This window comes from Sorex fumeus, unplaced genomic scaffold (genome assembly GCF_029834395.1).
Source record: "Sorex fumeus unplaced genomic scaffold, SorFum_2.1 ptg000003l, whole genome shotgun sequence".
Lineage (NCBI taxonomy): Eukaryota > Metazoa > Chordata > Mammalia > Eulipotyphla > Soricidae > Sorex > Sorex fumeus.
Window position 1 is genome coordinate 26,431,671 of NW_026606060.1, and position 14,747 is coordinate 26,446,417.

Here is a 14,747-nt window from a genome sequence, read left to right on the forward strand (position 1 = left end):
TAAAGAATTTTGGGTCAAGGTAACAGCTCAATGGGATTTACTCATGTTTTGCATGCAAGAACCTTGAAGTCAATCCCTGACACCACAAACATCCACTGCAGAGGTCCATCAGAAGTGGCTTCTGAGCACTGCACCAGAAGCAGCACCCAAGCATTAATGTGTATGACCCAAATCAGAAGAGAAGTTAGCTTACACACACACATACACACACACACACAAAATTTTTGGTTTGACCCTTGACAACAAACTAATAAAGTTTCTTGAGACTCAGTGGTTCTCAAAACACATGGGCAATCAAACAAAAACTACTGGTTAAAAAATTGATTATACAGAGAGTTTGACATAAAAAATAATAGTTTTACTACAAGATCATAAATATCGGCATGAAAATTGTTTCTAATAAATCTACTTTCCAAACTTAAAACAAATTCTATTCAAATTTCTATGAAAGAGCCCAAACACTTAAAATCTCTGTATATTTAAAAAAAAAACAGATCTGATAAAATTTCAAGATAGAGTAATTTTTAGCTATTTACCTTAGGTTTTCAGACCACAGTCAGGATACTCAGAGCTTACTACTGACTCTGTGCTCAGGGGTCCACACAGGGTGCTAGGGATTGAACCAGTGTTAGTTGCAGGCAAAACAAGTGCCCTGCCTTCTGTATGATCTCTCTCCTAAGGTAAGAGTGTCTTTTAGACACTACAGATATTTTTGGAGGTCCTGAGGATTAAAATCAGGGCCTAAAACAAGCAAAGTATGAATCCTTACATACCCTTAAGCCAAATTCGATCCAAATGGAGCATCTCTTAAAAGTGATCCTTGGGACCTAAGAGATAATACAGCTTGCCTTGCATGCAGCCAACCTGGGTTCAATCCCCCCCACCCCACACCACATACAGACATATGACTCCCCATTAGCACCAACAGGTGCTATCCCAGGGTACAGAATTAGGAATAAGGACTGAACACAGCTGGGTGTGTCCCAGAAATCACTAGGAGGCAAAAAAGCGACCCTCAGCCTAGGAAAATGACTCAAGGGACTAGAGTATGTGCCTTGAACGGAGAAGCCTCAGTTTCAATCCCCTGTACATTCTGGTCCCTCTAGCACTGGGTTCTTGCCCCCGAGAACCAAGTGTGGTCCAAAAACTAAAAGGAGAAAGAAAAAGAGTGATTGTTTCTCCTTGTTGTTGTTTTTTGTTTGATTTTTATGGCACTATACCTGGGCACAATACAGTGGCTCACACCTGAAAGTGGTTTTGAACACAAATTGCAGCATTGGTATCAATGTGTTTAAAAAAAAAAAGTACATCAGAGTACTTAAGAGACTCACTGCTCAAAAAGTACATTCTTGTTATTTGTGAGGAAAAAAAATGTTTAATTCATAATTTTAAGATTATACATACAAACAAATCAACCTTATGTAGCTGATTAAACTTCTAATGACCCTTTAAAGAATTTTTCTAGATCTATTATTATGTGTATATGTGTACAATATCTATCATGCTATTGGCTTACTGAAAACACATTCTAGCACGTGGTGCCAAATTTCTGCCTTTCAGTCCATTCCTCCATTTTCCATCTTCATTATTAGCCAACTCCTCACTCACCAAGAACATCTATTCTCTTTGGACAGTGCTACAGTTTATTGGCAGATTAAGGAACTGCTGATAGATAATATAACAAATTCCTCTCAACACGACTCTGTTCATTTCAGACACAGTATCCACGGTTTATGCTTTTAAAAAATTTAATGTTCTTTCCTTTCTCTTAACATAGTGTTCAGCTATGAGTTGCACTGGCTCAGTGAATTATGACTAGAAAATCAGAACTTTAATCTATATTCTAATAGTAGAAAACAGAACTAACTTTCTAAAGATGTAAAGTAACACACCACAGGATATAGGCTATACAAATTGAAGTATGAACACAAGAGTAGTCATGAGCAAAATAATAAAGCTTTTAAAACAAAAAACATAAACCACAGGAGAACAAGTTTTCTTTTTTTAACACTATGATATATAAATCTTAGTGAAACTCACAAAATTATTCACTTAATTGGTACACTAAATCAACAATCTGAAAAATGCCAACAATAACTTAAAGTTTATTACTTTAAAGAAAACTAAATATGTACAACTGATTTCTCAAACTTAAGTTACTGAAATTTTGTTTATTTTATTCTGTTTCTGTGGTTTCTGGCCCACACCCTGTGATGGTCGTAGGCTACCCGTGACTGGGAGCACAGGGGGTCAGTTCTGGAGTAGCTGTGTGAGGCCATGCTGTAGGGGGATGGAGCTCCAGGCTCTCACATGTGAAGCACTGAGCTCTCTGTAGCTCCATTTACTAATGTTTACCTTTATTCTTCAAATAAAAACTTTTTTGAATTTAAGAAATGTGACCAAGAATTGGAACAAATCAAGTTTTTGATGGGCAATGATATCTGGTAAAAAAAAAAATTCCTTATAGTTAGAACAATTCATGATAAGTAAAAACTACCAATAACTGTATAAATGTCAGAAATTTCAAAGGAATCACTATTTGGAGCCAGAGTGAAGGTATAGTGTGTAAGACACTTGCCTTATATATAGCCAAACCCAGGTTCGATCCCCAGCATCCCATATGGTCGAGCCCACCAGGAGTGATTCCTGAGCTCAGAGCCAAGAGTAAGCCCTGATGTGGGATGTGGTCCAAAAACCAATTTAAAAAAATCCTTAATTTTATTATACCTAAATCAAAATGACTTAGAAATAAAAATAAAAGCAATAGTAATAACACTAGATATAGTTTCCGTTTGGTTCGCGTTTGGCCTACTTTTCTCTACTACTAGCACATTATGGCAGAGGGTTAAAAATTAAAATCAAATTTCCCGTATAAATATATAGCACTAAAATTAAAGTTCTTCCTCTAAACCAATATCTTATTTTAGATGGGATAAGTAAAATTAAAATCAAACATTTAAAACATTAATATACCAGACAAAAACAAAGGCTTTATATTAACCTAGAGTATCTGTCTTGGACACAGAGAGCTCAGGGAGCTGAACGCATGCTTTGCATTGGGGAAGATGGGGTTTGATACCCTGCACCACATGGTCTGAGCACAAGGAGTCAGAGTAGTCCCAAGCACTGCTACATGGTGAAGCACAGTGGGAAGGCTTGCAAGCAGCAGTGGAACTGGTTTCTGTTCCCAGCACCCCAGCTGGTCCCCTAAGCAACAGCAGAATTAACACTGAGCAAAGAGCCAGGAGTAAGTCCTCAGCACAGCTGGGCATGCCCCCAAATAAATAAAAGATAAAGCAAAATAAAAACTTAATTAAAATGCGATTCATTCTATATTTTGCTCTGACAGTTTGGCTAATACAAGTGATACATTTTTATTTTTAATGTTTAAATATATAAAAAAATATAATACAAAGTCTTTATTATGCTAAGTTCATCAGGCCAGTTCAAGTTCAAGACATGGGCAATTTTCAAAGACTATGCAATGTCAGAATAAGTCATGGCCAGACAGACATTACACTCCTGATTATGTAATTTCTTTTTAAGAGCACAATATTAAAGTTTCATATATTCCAAAAACTGCTTGAAACAGTTCTAACCAGGTAAGTCAGGTAGACATTACACTCATGTCTATAATATGTTATAACTCATAACTTAAGAATTCTTACCTTTTATATCTGCCCGAAACAGTTCTAGATGGCTCCTGTAAGGTAAAAATGATGATGTATCAGTTTGGGTCTGTGTGCAGGCATACAATTCCAAAATCTCACAAGACAATCTTGAAGCAAATTTGAAGCAGTTATAGTTTCTTTTAAAAAGTCACACTGTCAAATAAAACATTCTGAAACTGATTTTTCAGATGAACCCAATGACTTAAGAAATTTTAACTTCAAAGTATATTTAAGTTCTTAAAAGGGACAAAAGAAACATTAATCATCAACCTGTTTGCTTACATAATTCTGGAATTCCATAAGCATTAAGAAAGTCATCTTTTTCTTTTTTTGAGTCATATCCGACAGTGCAAGACTTCCTGGGGCACTGTACGTGATAGTGGGGATCAAACCTGGGTCAGCTGCATACAAAGCAAAAGCATGACCCACCATAATGTCTCTTCAGCTCTCAATGTTTAACCTACTTCCAAGGCTATTTTTATGCCCTCAATTTTTTAACCAAAAGAACAGGCAATGATTCAGGGGCGCGGTATAAGGTTCAGTGGTAGGACACAGGTTATGTATGCTGGGACCCTGGATTGGGTCTCTAGCATCCCTCAGTACAAAAATTTAAGAGGAATTCAGAAATTTTTTCACAGTTAGGCCCTGGTTCAATTCATAACACCCAGTGCCCGACCCTCCCAAAGGGTAAAGATAGTTAAAAAAGTTTTAAAGTCAGAAAATGGCAACAGGAAAACAGTTGAAAGGGCTAATGCACATGCTCTGCATGAAGAAGGTCCAGTTTTGAACCCCAGTACCACATGGTCTCCTAAGCACCACCATAAGTGACTCATCCCCCCGCAACAAGATGGGAATAGCCTCTGAGCGTGGCCCAAAAATATGGATAGCACAGTGGTAGGGCGTTTGCCTTGCATGCAGCCAACATGGCCGACTCGAGTTCAATTCCTCTGCCCCTCTCGGAGAGCCCGGCAAGCTACCGAGAGTATCTCGCCCGCACGGCAGAGCCTGGCAAGCTACCCGTGACGTATTCGATAAGCCAAACACAGTAACAACAAAGTCTCCAATGGAGACGTTACTGGGCCCACTCGAGCAAATAAAAAACAAATAAAAATTTAAAATAAGCTAGGGAAAAAAAGGTCATTTTTAATGCCTATTTTATTATACAAAAAAGTGGGGAAGGGAAGCTGGGGCCCAAGAGATAGTACAGGTAAGTTAAGAACTTGCCTTGCATCCCACTAATCCCAGTTCAAATCCTTCGTACCACATATGGTCTCCTGAGCACAGAAGCAGGAATACCCCTGAGCAGTGCTTGGGTATAGACCAAATCACCTTCCCCAATGCCAAATATGCTGAAAATTTAATATTAACTACTGCACCGGGAAATACATGTCCTTGCAACCAACCAGGCCGTCACTTCTCTCTGATCCTGGCTAGGCTTGACAAATATTTTTACAGTTTTATTTAGTAAAGAGTCCAAATTAAATGATGAGTTCTTTAAAACAGTGTAGCTTCTTTTATTGCTGTTAATTACTATAAGTCTCCAAGAAAGGGCTGAAAAAAATAGTCCAGGAATAAGCCACTTTTGCATAAGTTGGCCTTGGTTCAATCCCCAACTCTACATATGGCTTCTCACAAGCACTATTAGGGTTTAGCCCTGAAAACCTTTGGGTATGGCTTAGATATTGCCCAAACCAGCCTCCTCCCCAAAAGTCTCCAAGAGAGATTTTACAATTAAAAAGTACACATAAAAAGTGGCCCAGTGTGAGTCAGAACAATCTCCCTTTTTAAACTGATCAGACCCAGAGTGAAAGCAGCATGTTCTCACCGCATGGGGTACTGAAGGGAAACAGTACAGCAAACCATTTGGGTAGGAGTACTATTTAGACCCATGCTTGAACCAGACAGGACACTCAGTTGCTCTGAAATTGGGTAAATTATTTCTTATTCTAAGTTTCTTCATCTATAAAATAAGAGTAACAGTTATTTTGGAGATTATTAAATGACACAAGTGAGTTGAAACCATTAATTAGCACAACTCTTGCTGACATTTCCTTGCTGCTTCACCATCCCAGGTGAGGCATGCCTCTGGGTGACATCACTGGGTCTATTCCAGAACTGCGGACAGAACCCTTTCCTACCGGCTTGGTGCCAACAGCCTCAACACCAGACCCATGCCACTCTAAGGGTGGCAGCTCCTAAAGCACGCAACCTATCTACTCAACACATTACATGTGGCTCATTGTTATGCTTCCTGTCACTCTCTGAGGACAGGCAGAGAATAAATGAGCAGCTTAATCCCTCAACATCTTCCATGGGTCAACTAGAGTAAAGACTCATGCCAGCACAGCAAGGACACTAAAAAAAAAAAATGGGGAAAACATGTAGAAGCCTACCACATTCAATGAGAGACAACAGTATCATCAAAGACATAAACTCCATCAATAAATCCTGCAAAGCACAAGTATGAGTCAAAATGAAAAAACAACTAGTCGGAAATGATAGAAATGAAGAACATGGTAGGTGACATTCAATAGTTAATAGAAGCCCTACATAGCAGAATAACAGAACCTGAGCAAAAGATTGAGGAGCTCCAAGCTAAGGAGGAATCCGCTACGAAATAGCAGAAGGTAGGAAAAAAACATCTAGAAAGAAATGAATGGCATACCAGAGAACTATGGGATGAGTTCAAGAGGAACAATATAAGAACCAAAAAAAAAAAATCCCTGAAGAACATGAAGGCAAATGGAATGAAGAAACAATTAAGGAAACAATTCATAACAACTTCCCAGAGTTAAGGATTATAGTCACAGAGCTCCATGAGGCCTTGAGGATCTCAGTGAAAATAGACCTGATTAGGAAAACACCCAGTCACATTATACTCAAAACGATAAAATCCAAAGACAGAGAGAAAATACTAAATGTGGCAAGACCAAAAATGGAACATATACAAAGGAAAGCCTAAGATGTACAGCAGATCTATCAAACGAGACTCTACAAGCCAGAAGAGTGTGGAAGGATGTAGTACAAAAAGTCAAGGAAATGAACACCGCACCAAGAATACTCTATTCATCTAGATTACCATTCAGATTTGAAAGAACTATAAGTAGCTTCATGGATGGCCAACAGCTTAGGGGATTCACAGTCTCCAAACCAGTTTTGCATGAAGCATTGAAAAAGCTCCTTTAAGGGAGTGTCACTCAGTTTGCACTAATGGTGCAAACAGTTGTCCTCTACTAGATTAGGAAATGTTAAAAAAATGCAATTAATCACAAATTACGTGTTACTGATTTGTTTTCTGATAATTCTATTTGCCAATCATTTAAGTTCTACTGGAACAAGTAAATATGAAATAAGTTTGTTATATGTCTACCAAGGGGGAAGGCTGTGGGGTGGGTGGGAACCTGGGGATATTGGTGGAGGGAAGGGGACACTGGTGGTGGGCTTGGCATTGGAACATTGTATGACTGAAACAACTCTGTTATGAACAACTTTGTAAGTCATGGTATCTTAATAAACATTCCTGGGTAAGAAAAATAATGCCAATCTTTTACAGTAAGCACACGAAACTTCCAGAACTCAATTCTCCACCATGCTCAAGGCCGATTTCCACAAGCTCAAATAAGTCTCATCCATGAGTGAATGTGCTGAAAAGATCAGGCATGCAGGTTTTGTGACCAAAATCTCCAGGCTCTGATGATAACCCCCCACCGCCACCCCAAATCTCCCTGTTCTTCTGAGAGCCTGGTAGTCATGCCCACAAACTGCCTCCGGTGCCATGTAAGCTCATTAACAGCCATGATCAGAGAGACTCACAAATAAACCATGGAAGAGAGCAACACACCACAGAGATGCTGCTGAACCCCAAAATCACCTTTCAGTTTAAAAATTAACTCCACCTCTATCATCCTATTTAAAATTTTAGAATTCCTGGTGTGCGGCTGTAACAACTCATACTCTATCCCATTGATGATATGCAGCACACCACAGTTGATGGTGTGTGTGTGTGTGTGTGCGCGCGCATGTATGCGTGTGTGTAAGCATATATATATGTATATTAGCGCAGAAGGCCCACCTTTCACATGTTAGTAATCTCTTATATAAGGGGCTTAGTGGCTCCAGAGTAAAATACAATCATCTTCACAGACTTTCCTCTAAGGAAACTTTTTTTGGATGATTGGATCATTTTTAGTGGAATATTCATAATAAGCAGTACAAAATAAATTATTTAGGTCATGCTTTGAATGCAGGCTTTGGAGGTTGGGGCGGGAAAATTCTAAATATGGTAGCAGGATGGTGTAATGGTGATGGGATTGGTGATAGAATATTGGATATAATAAATTATTTTGAACTACTTTATACAAATAAAATAAAACATTTAAAAAAGTTAGCTAATTTTTAAAAACTAAAAAACTCTGGGTTCTGGTGCAATTTTAGCAAATCTCTCTTAATTATTCTAAGGTAATAAATTCTCATATCATATTAAGTCATTTAAATACAACTTTATTTGGGGCCAGAGCAATAATACAGGAAATAGGGTACTTGCCTTACATACGACTGACCTGGGTTCGATTCCCAGGACCCCACATGGTCCCCTGAATAGATCGAGGAGCGAATCCTGACCATGAAGCCAAGAGCAAGCCCTGAGCACAGCAGGGTGTGACCCCAAAATCAAATAAACATAGCTTTACTCCATTTTTCATGAATGTCTTATTTCCTATGTAAAAGGCGACCTTCATGAAGAAATGAAAAAAATCTAAAATAAAACTAGATAAGAAGGAAAAAACCCTTAAAATTCTAATTCAATGATTATCAGTTTGGAGAGTGAAACAAAAACTTTCCAATGAACATCAAGTCTGGAACCAGGTGGTTTCATTCATGAATAATACCAGGCTTTCTCGGGAGGGAACATTTCCAAATTCATTTTATGAGTTATCTCGAGCATTATCTTGACACTGAAGTCAGACAAGGACATCAGAAGAAAATTTCAGGTCAATACCCTCATGAACAGATACCAAAAAATCCTCAACAAAGTACGAGCAGATGAATTCACGTACACGGAAAGGATCATATACCATGATGAAATGCAATTTATGCTAGGGATGCAAGGATACATCAGTATCCATGAATCAATTAAAATGATGAACTGCGTTGACAAAATGCAATCTAAAAATCAATTGTTTCAGTTAATGTAAAAAACTGACAAAGTTTAACACCTATGCATATAAAAACTCTCAACAAAGTGAGTACAGAACTAACGTACCTCAATAAAGACCACATATGACATTTGTTCACAGCTAACATACTCAACGGCAAAGAACTGAAAGCAGTTCCTCCAGGATGAGGAACAGGCAGAAGATGGCAAGTCCTCTATTTTAATTCCACACAGTATTGGAAGGGAAGGGAGGGGGAGAAAGGGGAGCTGAGGAAGTAAAGGGGAGGGGAGGGGAGGGGAGGGGAGGGGAGGGGAGGGAAGAGGAGGGGAGGGGAAGGGAGGGAAATGGGAGGGAAGGGGTAACAACCTAACACTATCTGAAGGTGACAAACTATGTATAGAAAACTCACTCTTAAGACTCCACTAAATAAATCTGTTAGAGCAAATTAATGAATTCTGGAAAGAAAAATTAGGGAAACAATTTAATTTAAAATTGCATCAAAAAAGCATAGAAAATCTAGGAATAAATTTCACTGACAAGGCAGAAGACTTGCATGATGGAAAGTCACCACATTGATAAAAGAAGTTAGGAATTACAAATAAATAAAAAAGATACTTTGCAAATTGATGGGAAGAATTAAAATTACTAAAAATTTCTCTGATGTGTAACGCAAAGCAAACTATAGGTTCAATTGTAAACTTGATCAAAATGCCAATGGTTTGTTCTTAACAGAAATAACCTAGGCAAAACTAATCTTATATGAAACTGAAATAATGACCAAAAGGAAACTTAGAGGTATAATAACACCCTTTTATTTGAAATTGTATTACAAAAAATTAACAGTCAGAAAAGTATGGCATCAGCAAAAAGAAGATGCATAAATCAGCAGGACAAAATGGAGCTCAAAGATATATTCACACATTGGAGGAGAATGAACTAGGAGTTACATAATTGTACAGGTTCCTCCACCCAGGAAATACTGAATATACATTCTTTTTCAATACAAAGGGACAAAGAATAGACCACATGCTGGGGTACAATTCTAGTGTCCATAAAGTCACAAAATCAGAAATCGTACCAAGTGTCTTTTCAGACCACAAGGCGATGGGAATAAAAAATAACCATGAAAACTAAGTTAAAAAAAAAAAACATTTGGAAACTGAAAAACATATTGCTAAATTACTTCTGGGTCAAAGAGGTTATCAAAAAAGAAATAAAAAGAACTCCTGAACAAGAATGAAGACACAAACTATCAGAACCTATAGGCCATAGTAAAAGTAGTACTATGGATATTTCCTGAGCAACATGGGATAAATCAGAAACCAAGAAAAGGTTCAAATAAATAACCCAATATCATAGATTGAATAAATTTTTTAAAAGACAACAATAAACCCTAAAGTAGAAGGGTGGAGATAATTAACTCCAGAGTAGAAATCAATGCTATAAAAATCAAATAAATACTACAAAGGGTCAATGACACCAGAGCTGTTTTTTTTTTAAAGGATAAATGAGATGAACATACTCTTGGAGAGATTCATGAAGAAAACCGGATAGAAACCCAAATAAATTTTTATCAGAGATGAAAGGCACCTCAAAATCATAAATAACCACAAGAGATTAATTACTAAGAATAATTATGCCTCAAAGCTGGAGAACTTAGATGAAACTCTTAGAATCATACAACAACCTAAAACTCAATCAGAAAGAAAAAAAAACTGCAACAGACTCATAAGATGAAAGAAAATTGAAGCAGTAACTTAAAATCTCCCCAGGAACAAAAGTCTAGGTCCAGAGATCTACACTAATGAGTTCTAACAAACAGAAAATTATTTACTACCTATACTCAAATACAAGATAGCAAAGAAACAGCAAGAGCAATCCTTCCTAACTGTTGCTGTTGCTCCTTCTTCTGCTCCTCCTTCATTTCCTGGGTTTGTTTTAGGGCTACTCCTGGCTGTGCTAAGAGCTTACTCCTGGCTCTGAGCTCAGGGAACACTCCAGGGGACTCAGGAACCATATGGGATGCCTGGGATTGAAGTCAGTCAACTGTGTGCAAGACAAATGCCCTACCTGCTATACTATAGCTCAGGCCTCCCTGACAGCTTCTATGAAGACAGCATTATCCTAACATCAAAAGCAGGCAGAGATAGGATAAAAAATAGCCCTGATAAAACTAAGTATTAGCAAACTGAATCCAACAACAATCAAAAGGATCATTCACCAGAGAATTGATTCTAGGAACACAGGGTGGTTTAATGTAATATACTCTATCAAAAAAAAGAAAAATCACAGAAAAAAAAAAGGTAAAATATAACATCCATTAATGATGAAAATCCTCAACAAAATAGGTGCGTGCCTTGAGACAGTAAGGGCCATAGAAACAAATCCCCTCTGAGATCAGATACAGGGCAAGGATATCTACTTTCTCCACTTGTTCATTATAGCCTTGGGGTCTCAAAATAGCAATCAGTGAGAAAATAAAAAATCAAAAACAGCAAATAAGTTTTTAAGCTACAGAAAATCTTTAAGATACCACTAAAATACTTACAAACAATAAGCCAATACAGCAAAGTAGGAGCCTACAAAAATCAATACTCACACACAAAAGCTGCATTTCTATAAGCATACCATGAACTAGAGAAAAAATATCCTAACAATCACATTCATCTGTTTAAACGTCAAATACCAAATACCTAAGAATTAACAAAGGAGGTGATATATTCATCAAAACTGCTGAATCACTTGTGAAGGAAACAGACATCAGGAAATAGAAAAATATTTCAAGTTCATGAAATCAGTTCATTAACTAACACTGTCATAATGACCACCCTACCAAAAACCTTACACAGATTTAATGCAATTCACACCAAAATTTGATGGCACTCTTTTTCTTTTTGGGGTCACACCCAGCAATGCACAGGCGTTACTCCTGGCTCAGGCACTCAGGAATTACTCCTGGAGGTGCTCAGGGGACCCTTTAGGATGCTGGGAATCAACGGCATGCAAAGCAAATGCCCTACCCGCTGTGCTATTGCTCCAGCCCCTGATGACATTCTTTAAGGACTGAACAAACTACTAACATTTGTATGAAATCATACAACTTTCCCAAGAGTCAAACCTATTGTTCACTGTCACTGTCCTCCTGTTGTTCATCGAGTTGCTCGAGCGGGCCCAGTAACATCTCCATTGGAGACTTTGTTGTTACTGTGTTTGGCATATCGAGTACGTCACGGGTAGCTTGCCAGGCTCTGCCGTGCGGGCGAGATACTCTCGGTAGCTTGCCGGGCTCTCCGAGAGGGGCGGAGGAATCGAACTCGGGTCGACCATGTTGGCTGTGTGCAAGGCAAACGACCTACTGCTGTGCTATCACTCCGGCCCAAGCTATTGCTATATTGAGAAAAAAGAAGGGAGATTGCATTTCCTGGTGGTCTTAAATTATATTATAAAACTATAATACTCAAGGCTATGATATTGGAATAGGTATATAATATAGACTCTCAAACCAGTGGAACATAATTCAGAGCCCAGACTGTCAAATTTATGAAGTAATTCTCTGAAAAAATAGCCAGGTGTATGAAACAGAGCAAGGATATCTCTTCAAAATATAATGTTGGGGAAACTAGATGGTCATATTGTGAAATTTTGCATGAAAGTAAAACTGGCTCCACATCTCAAATACACGTATTTAATTCAAAGTGTATCAAGAGCCTAGAGATTTGACTTCATAACACACTGAGGAAAACATAGGCAAAACTCTCAAGGACATGCACCGCAGAAATATCTTCAGAGATTTAACTCCAATAGCAAAGATAACAAAAATGAAAGTAAACAAATAGGACTACCTCAAATTAAAAAATGTTTACATGAAAAAAGAAACTCAGGCTAATTATAACATCCTAATGATCAGGAGAAAACATTTGCACACTACATCAGCTAAATGATTAATACCCCAAATTTATAAAGCACAAAGCTCAACAACAACAACCCCCCTCCCAACTAACCTATGTAAAAAAATAGGGAGTAGAGAAACAATTATTTTCCAGAGGAGGACAAATGGAGAGTCAACAGGCATATGAAAGTGTTCAATGCCAGGAAAATGTAAATTTAAACAACAATGAGATATCACCTAACACCAATGAGAATGTCATAATAAAAATAATGGAAACAACCACTGCTGGTGGGGATGTTGTGAAAAAGGAACCTCATATACTGTTGTTGGTGTAGTATCATCTGGCTCTACCTCCAAGAAAAATACCTTGAAAAATCCTTTTAAAAAATATGGAGCTTTTCCATACCACCTAGCCATTCTGCTTCTTAGCATCTACCCTCCAAATACAATTCAAAAAGATATATGCACACTTACAGTCACTCCAACATTTAGTACAGTAGGATAGGAAAACAACCCAAATATTCAATAGATTAAAAAAAAATAAATTGTAATATATAAACATTGTGAAATAAAATCCAGCTATAAGAAAATAAACCTTGCAGTTCACTGCAACATGAATAAAACCTGAGGGTATCAGGCTAATATGCACAATGACTCAGGAGAAAGACAAACAAGGACGATTTGTTTGAAACACAGAAAGACAAACACAGATGATCATTCATCTGTGATATACAGAGAAACAAATGGCATGGAACAGACGGCATGGAACGATAAAAAATTCTTGGCTTTAGATGACAAAACTCAGATTACCAATCATGGGGGAAGCGGGAGTGGGGTCTAAAGGGGGAGAACTAGAAGGAACATAAGAATTACTAATAAAGGGTCTTGGGCACTCTGGTGATGGTGACTGTATGTCAAATCATAAACAGTGCTATCAAAATCATGTTACCTAAAGTACAGTAGGGCCAGAGAGATAGTACAGAGGTTAAAGGTGCTTGCCTAGCATAGGGTTGACCTTTCCTTCAGTGGCTGCCACAACCAGGTATGATCCTTATGCACAGAACAAGGAGTTAGCCTGAGTACTGAGAGGTACGGCCCAACCATTTTCCCATCAAAAGAAAAAAAAATTTGAAAATGAAATTTTATTTAAAAACCCACATATATGGACAAAAGCACCTGCAAAGTGCTCAATATCACTAAACATCAGAGAAATGCAAATCAAAACTACAAGAGACCACATCGCTTCTTAAAATATCTATTAAAAAAACGCAAGAAATAATAGGTGTTGGTAAAGATGTGGGTATAAAGGAACAATAATTCACAGTTGGCAGGAGATAAACTGGTACAGTCAGAAAAAACCAAACCTTACTCAGAAAATAAAAACACTAAACTCAGATATATAATCTCCTCTTGTTCACTATAGCAACAATTGCTGATATAGGAAAACAACTGAAGTGTACACTAAAGATTAAAGAAAATGTGACTTCCTCCAAGCATTCATTCAAAAAAGAGCTGATACCTTCCCTCTCAAATTAAGTGAAGGTCAAATGTTTTCGAAATCCTATTATGAAGTTAGCAAACCTGATGCCAAAAACAAACAAGAACACAAACTTACACACTGCATATATACACACAGTCAAAATCTAACACAAAATTCAGAGTAACCTGTTAGCATACCGAAGTCACCACCTGGGATTTATTCCAGGGATTCAAGAAGGGTTCCATGGGACTTGCTCTTCAAGCCTGTATTCACCCTTGAACACGAATCTCGCTTGTCTCTCTAAGTCTTTGCTTTTTTTTTTCCACTTTGGAGAAGCCCATGTTCTCTCTTGAACACATACTTAGTCTCTTTCTCTGCTCTCACATATTTCTAAGTAAGTTTTGATGAAAATTATCTTGCTTAACCAAGAAACACACACAAAAAACTCCGGAGTTCAATATGCTCAAATCCATCAATGTAACATATCACATCAACAAAATGATGGGAAAAAAACTAGATGATTATCTCAAATTGTATTAATCTCTACAAAGAAA

At 37.7% G+C, this 14,747-nt stretch overlaps 2 protein-coding genes across 2 annotated transcripts in view; one reads left to right on the forward strand and one right to left on the reverse strand.

Moving 5' to 3' along the window:
• The window catches only part of SYT1 (synaptotagmin 1), a 551,120-nt gene extending 543,430 nt beyond the window's left edge, over window positions 1-7,690 (forward strand). Inside the window, exon 10 of the transcript XR_008793241.1 lies at window positions 7,659-7,690. The gene's annotated coding sequence lies outside the window, so the exon portion shown is untranslated. The remainder of the gene's footprint in view (window positions 1-7,658) is intronic.
• PAWR (pro-apoptotic WT1 regulator) overlaps window positions 1-14,747 on the reverse strand; it is a 100,621-nt gene that overhangs the window by 18,793 nt on the left and 67,081 nt on the right. Inside the window, exon 3 of the mRNA XM_056119907.1 lies at window positions 3,669-3,703. Within this exon, the coding sequence (XP_055975882.1) occupies window positions 3,669-3,703 (35 nt within the window). The remainder of the gene's footprint in view (window positions 1-3,668; window positions 3,704-14,747) is intronic.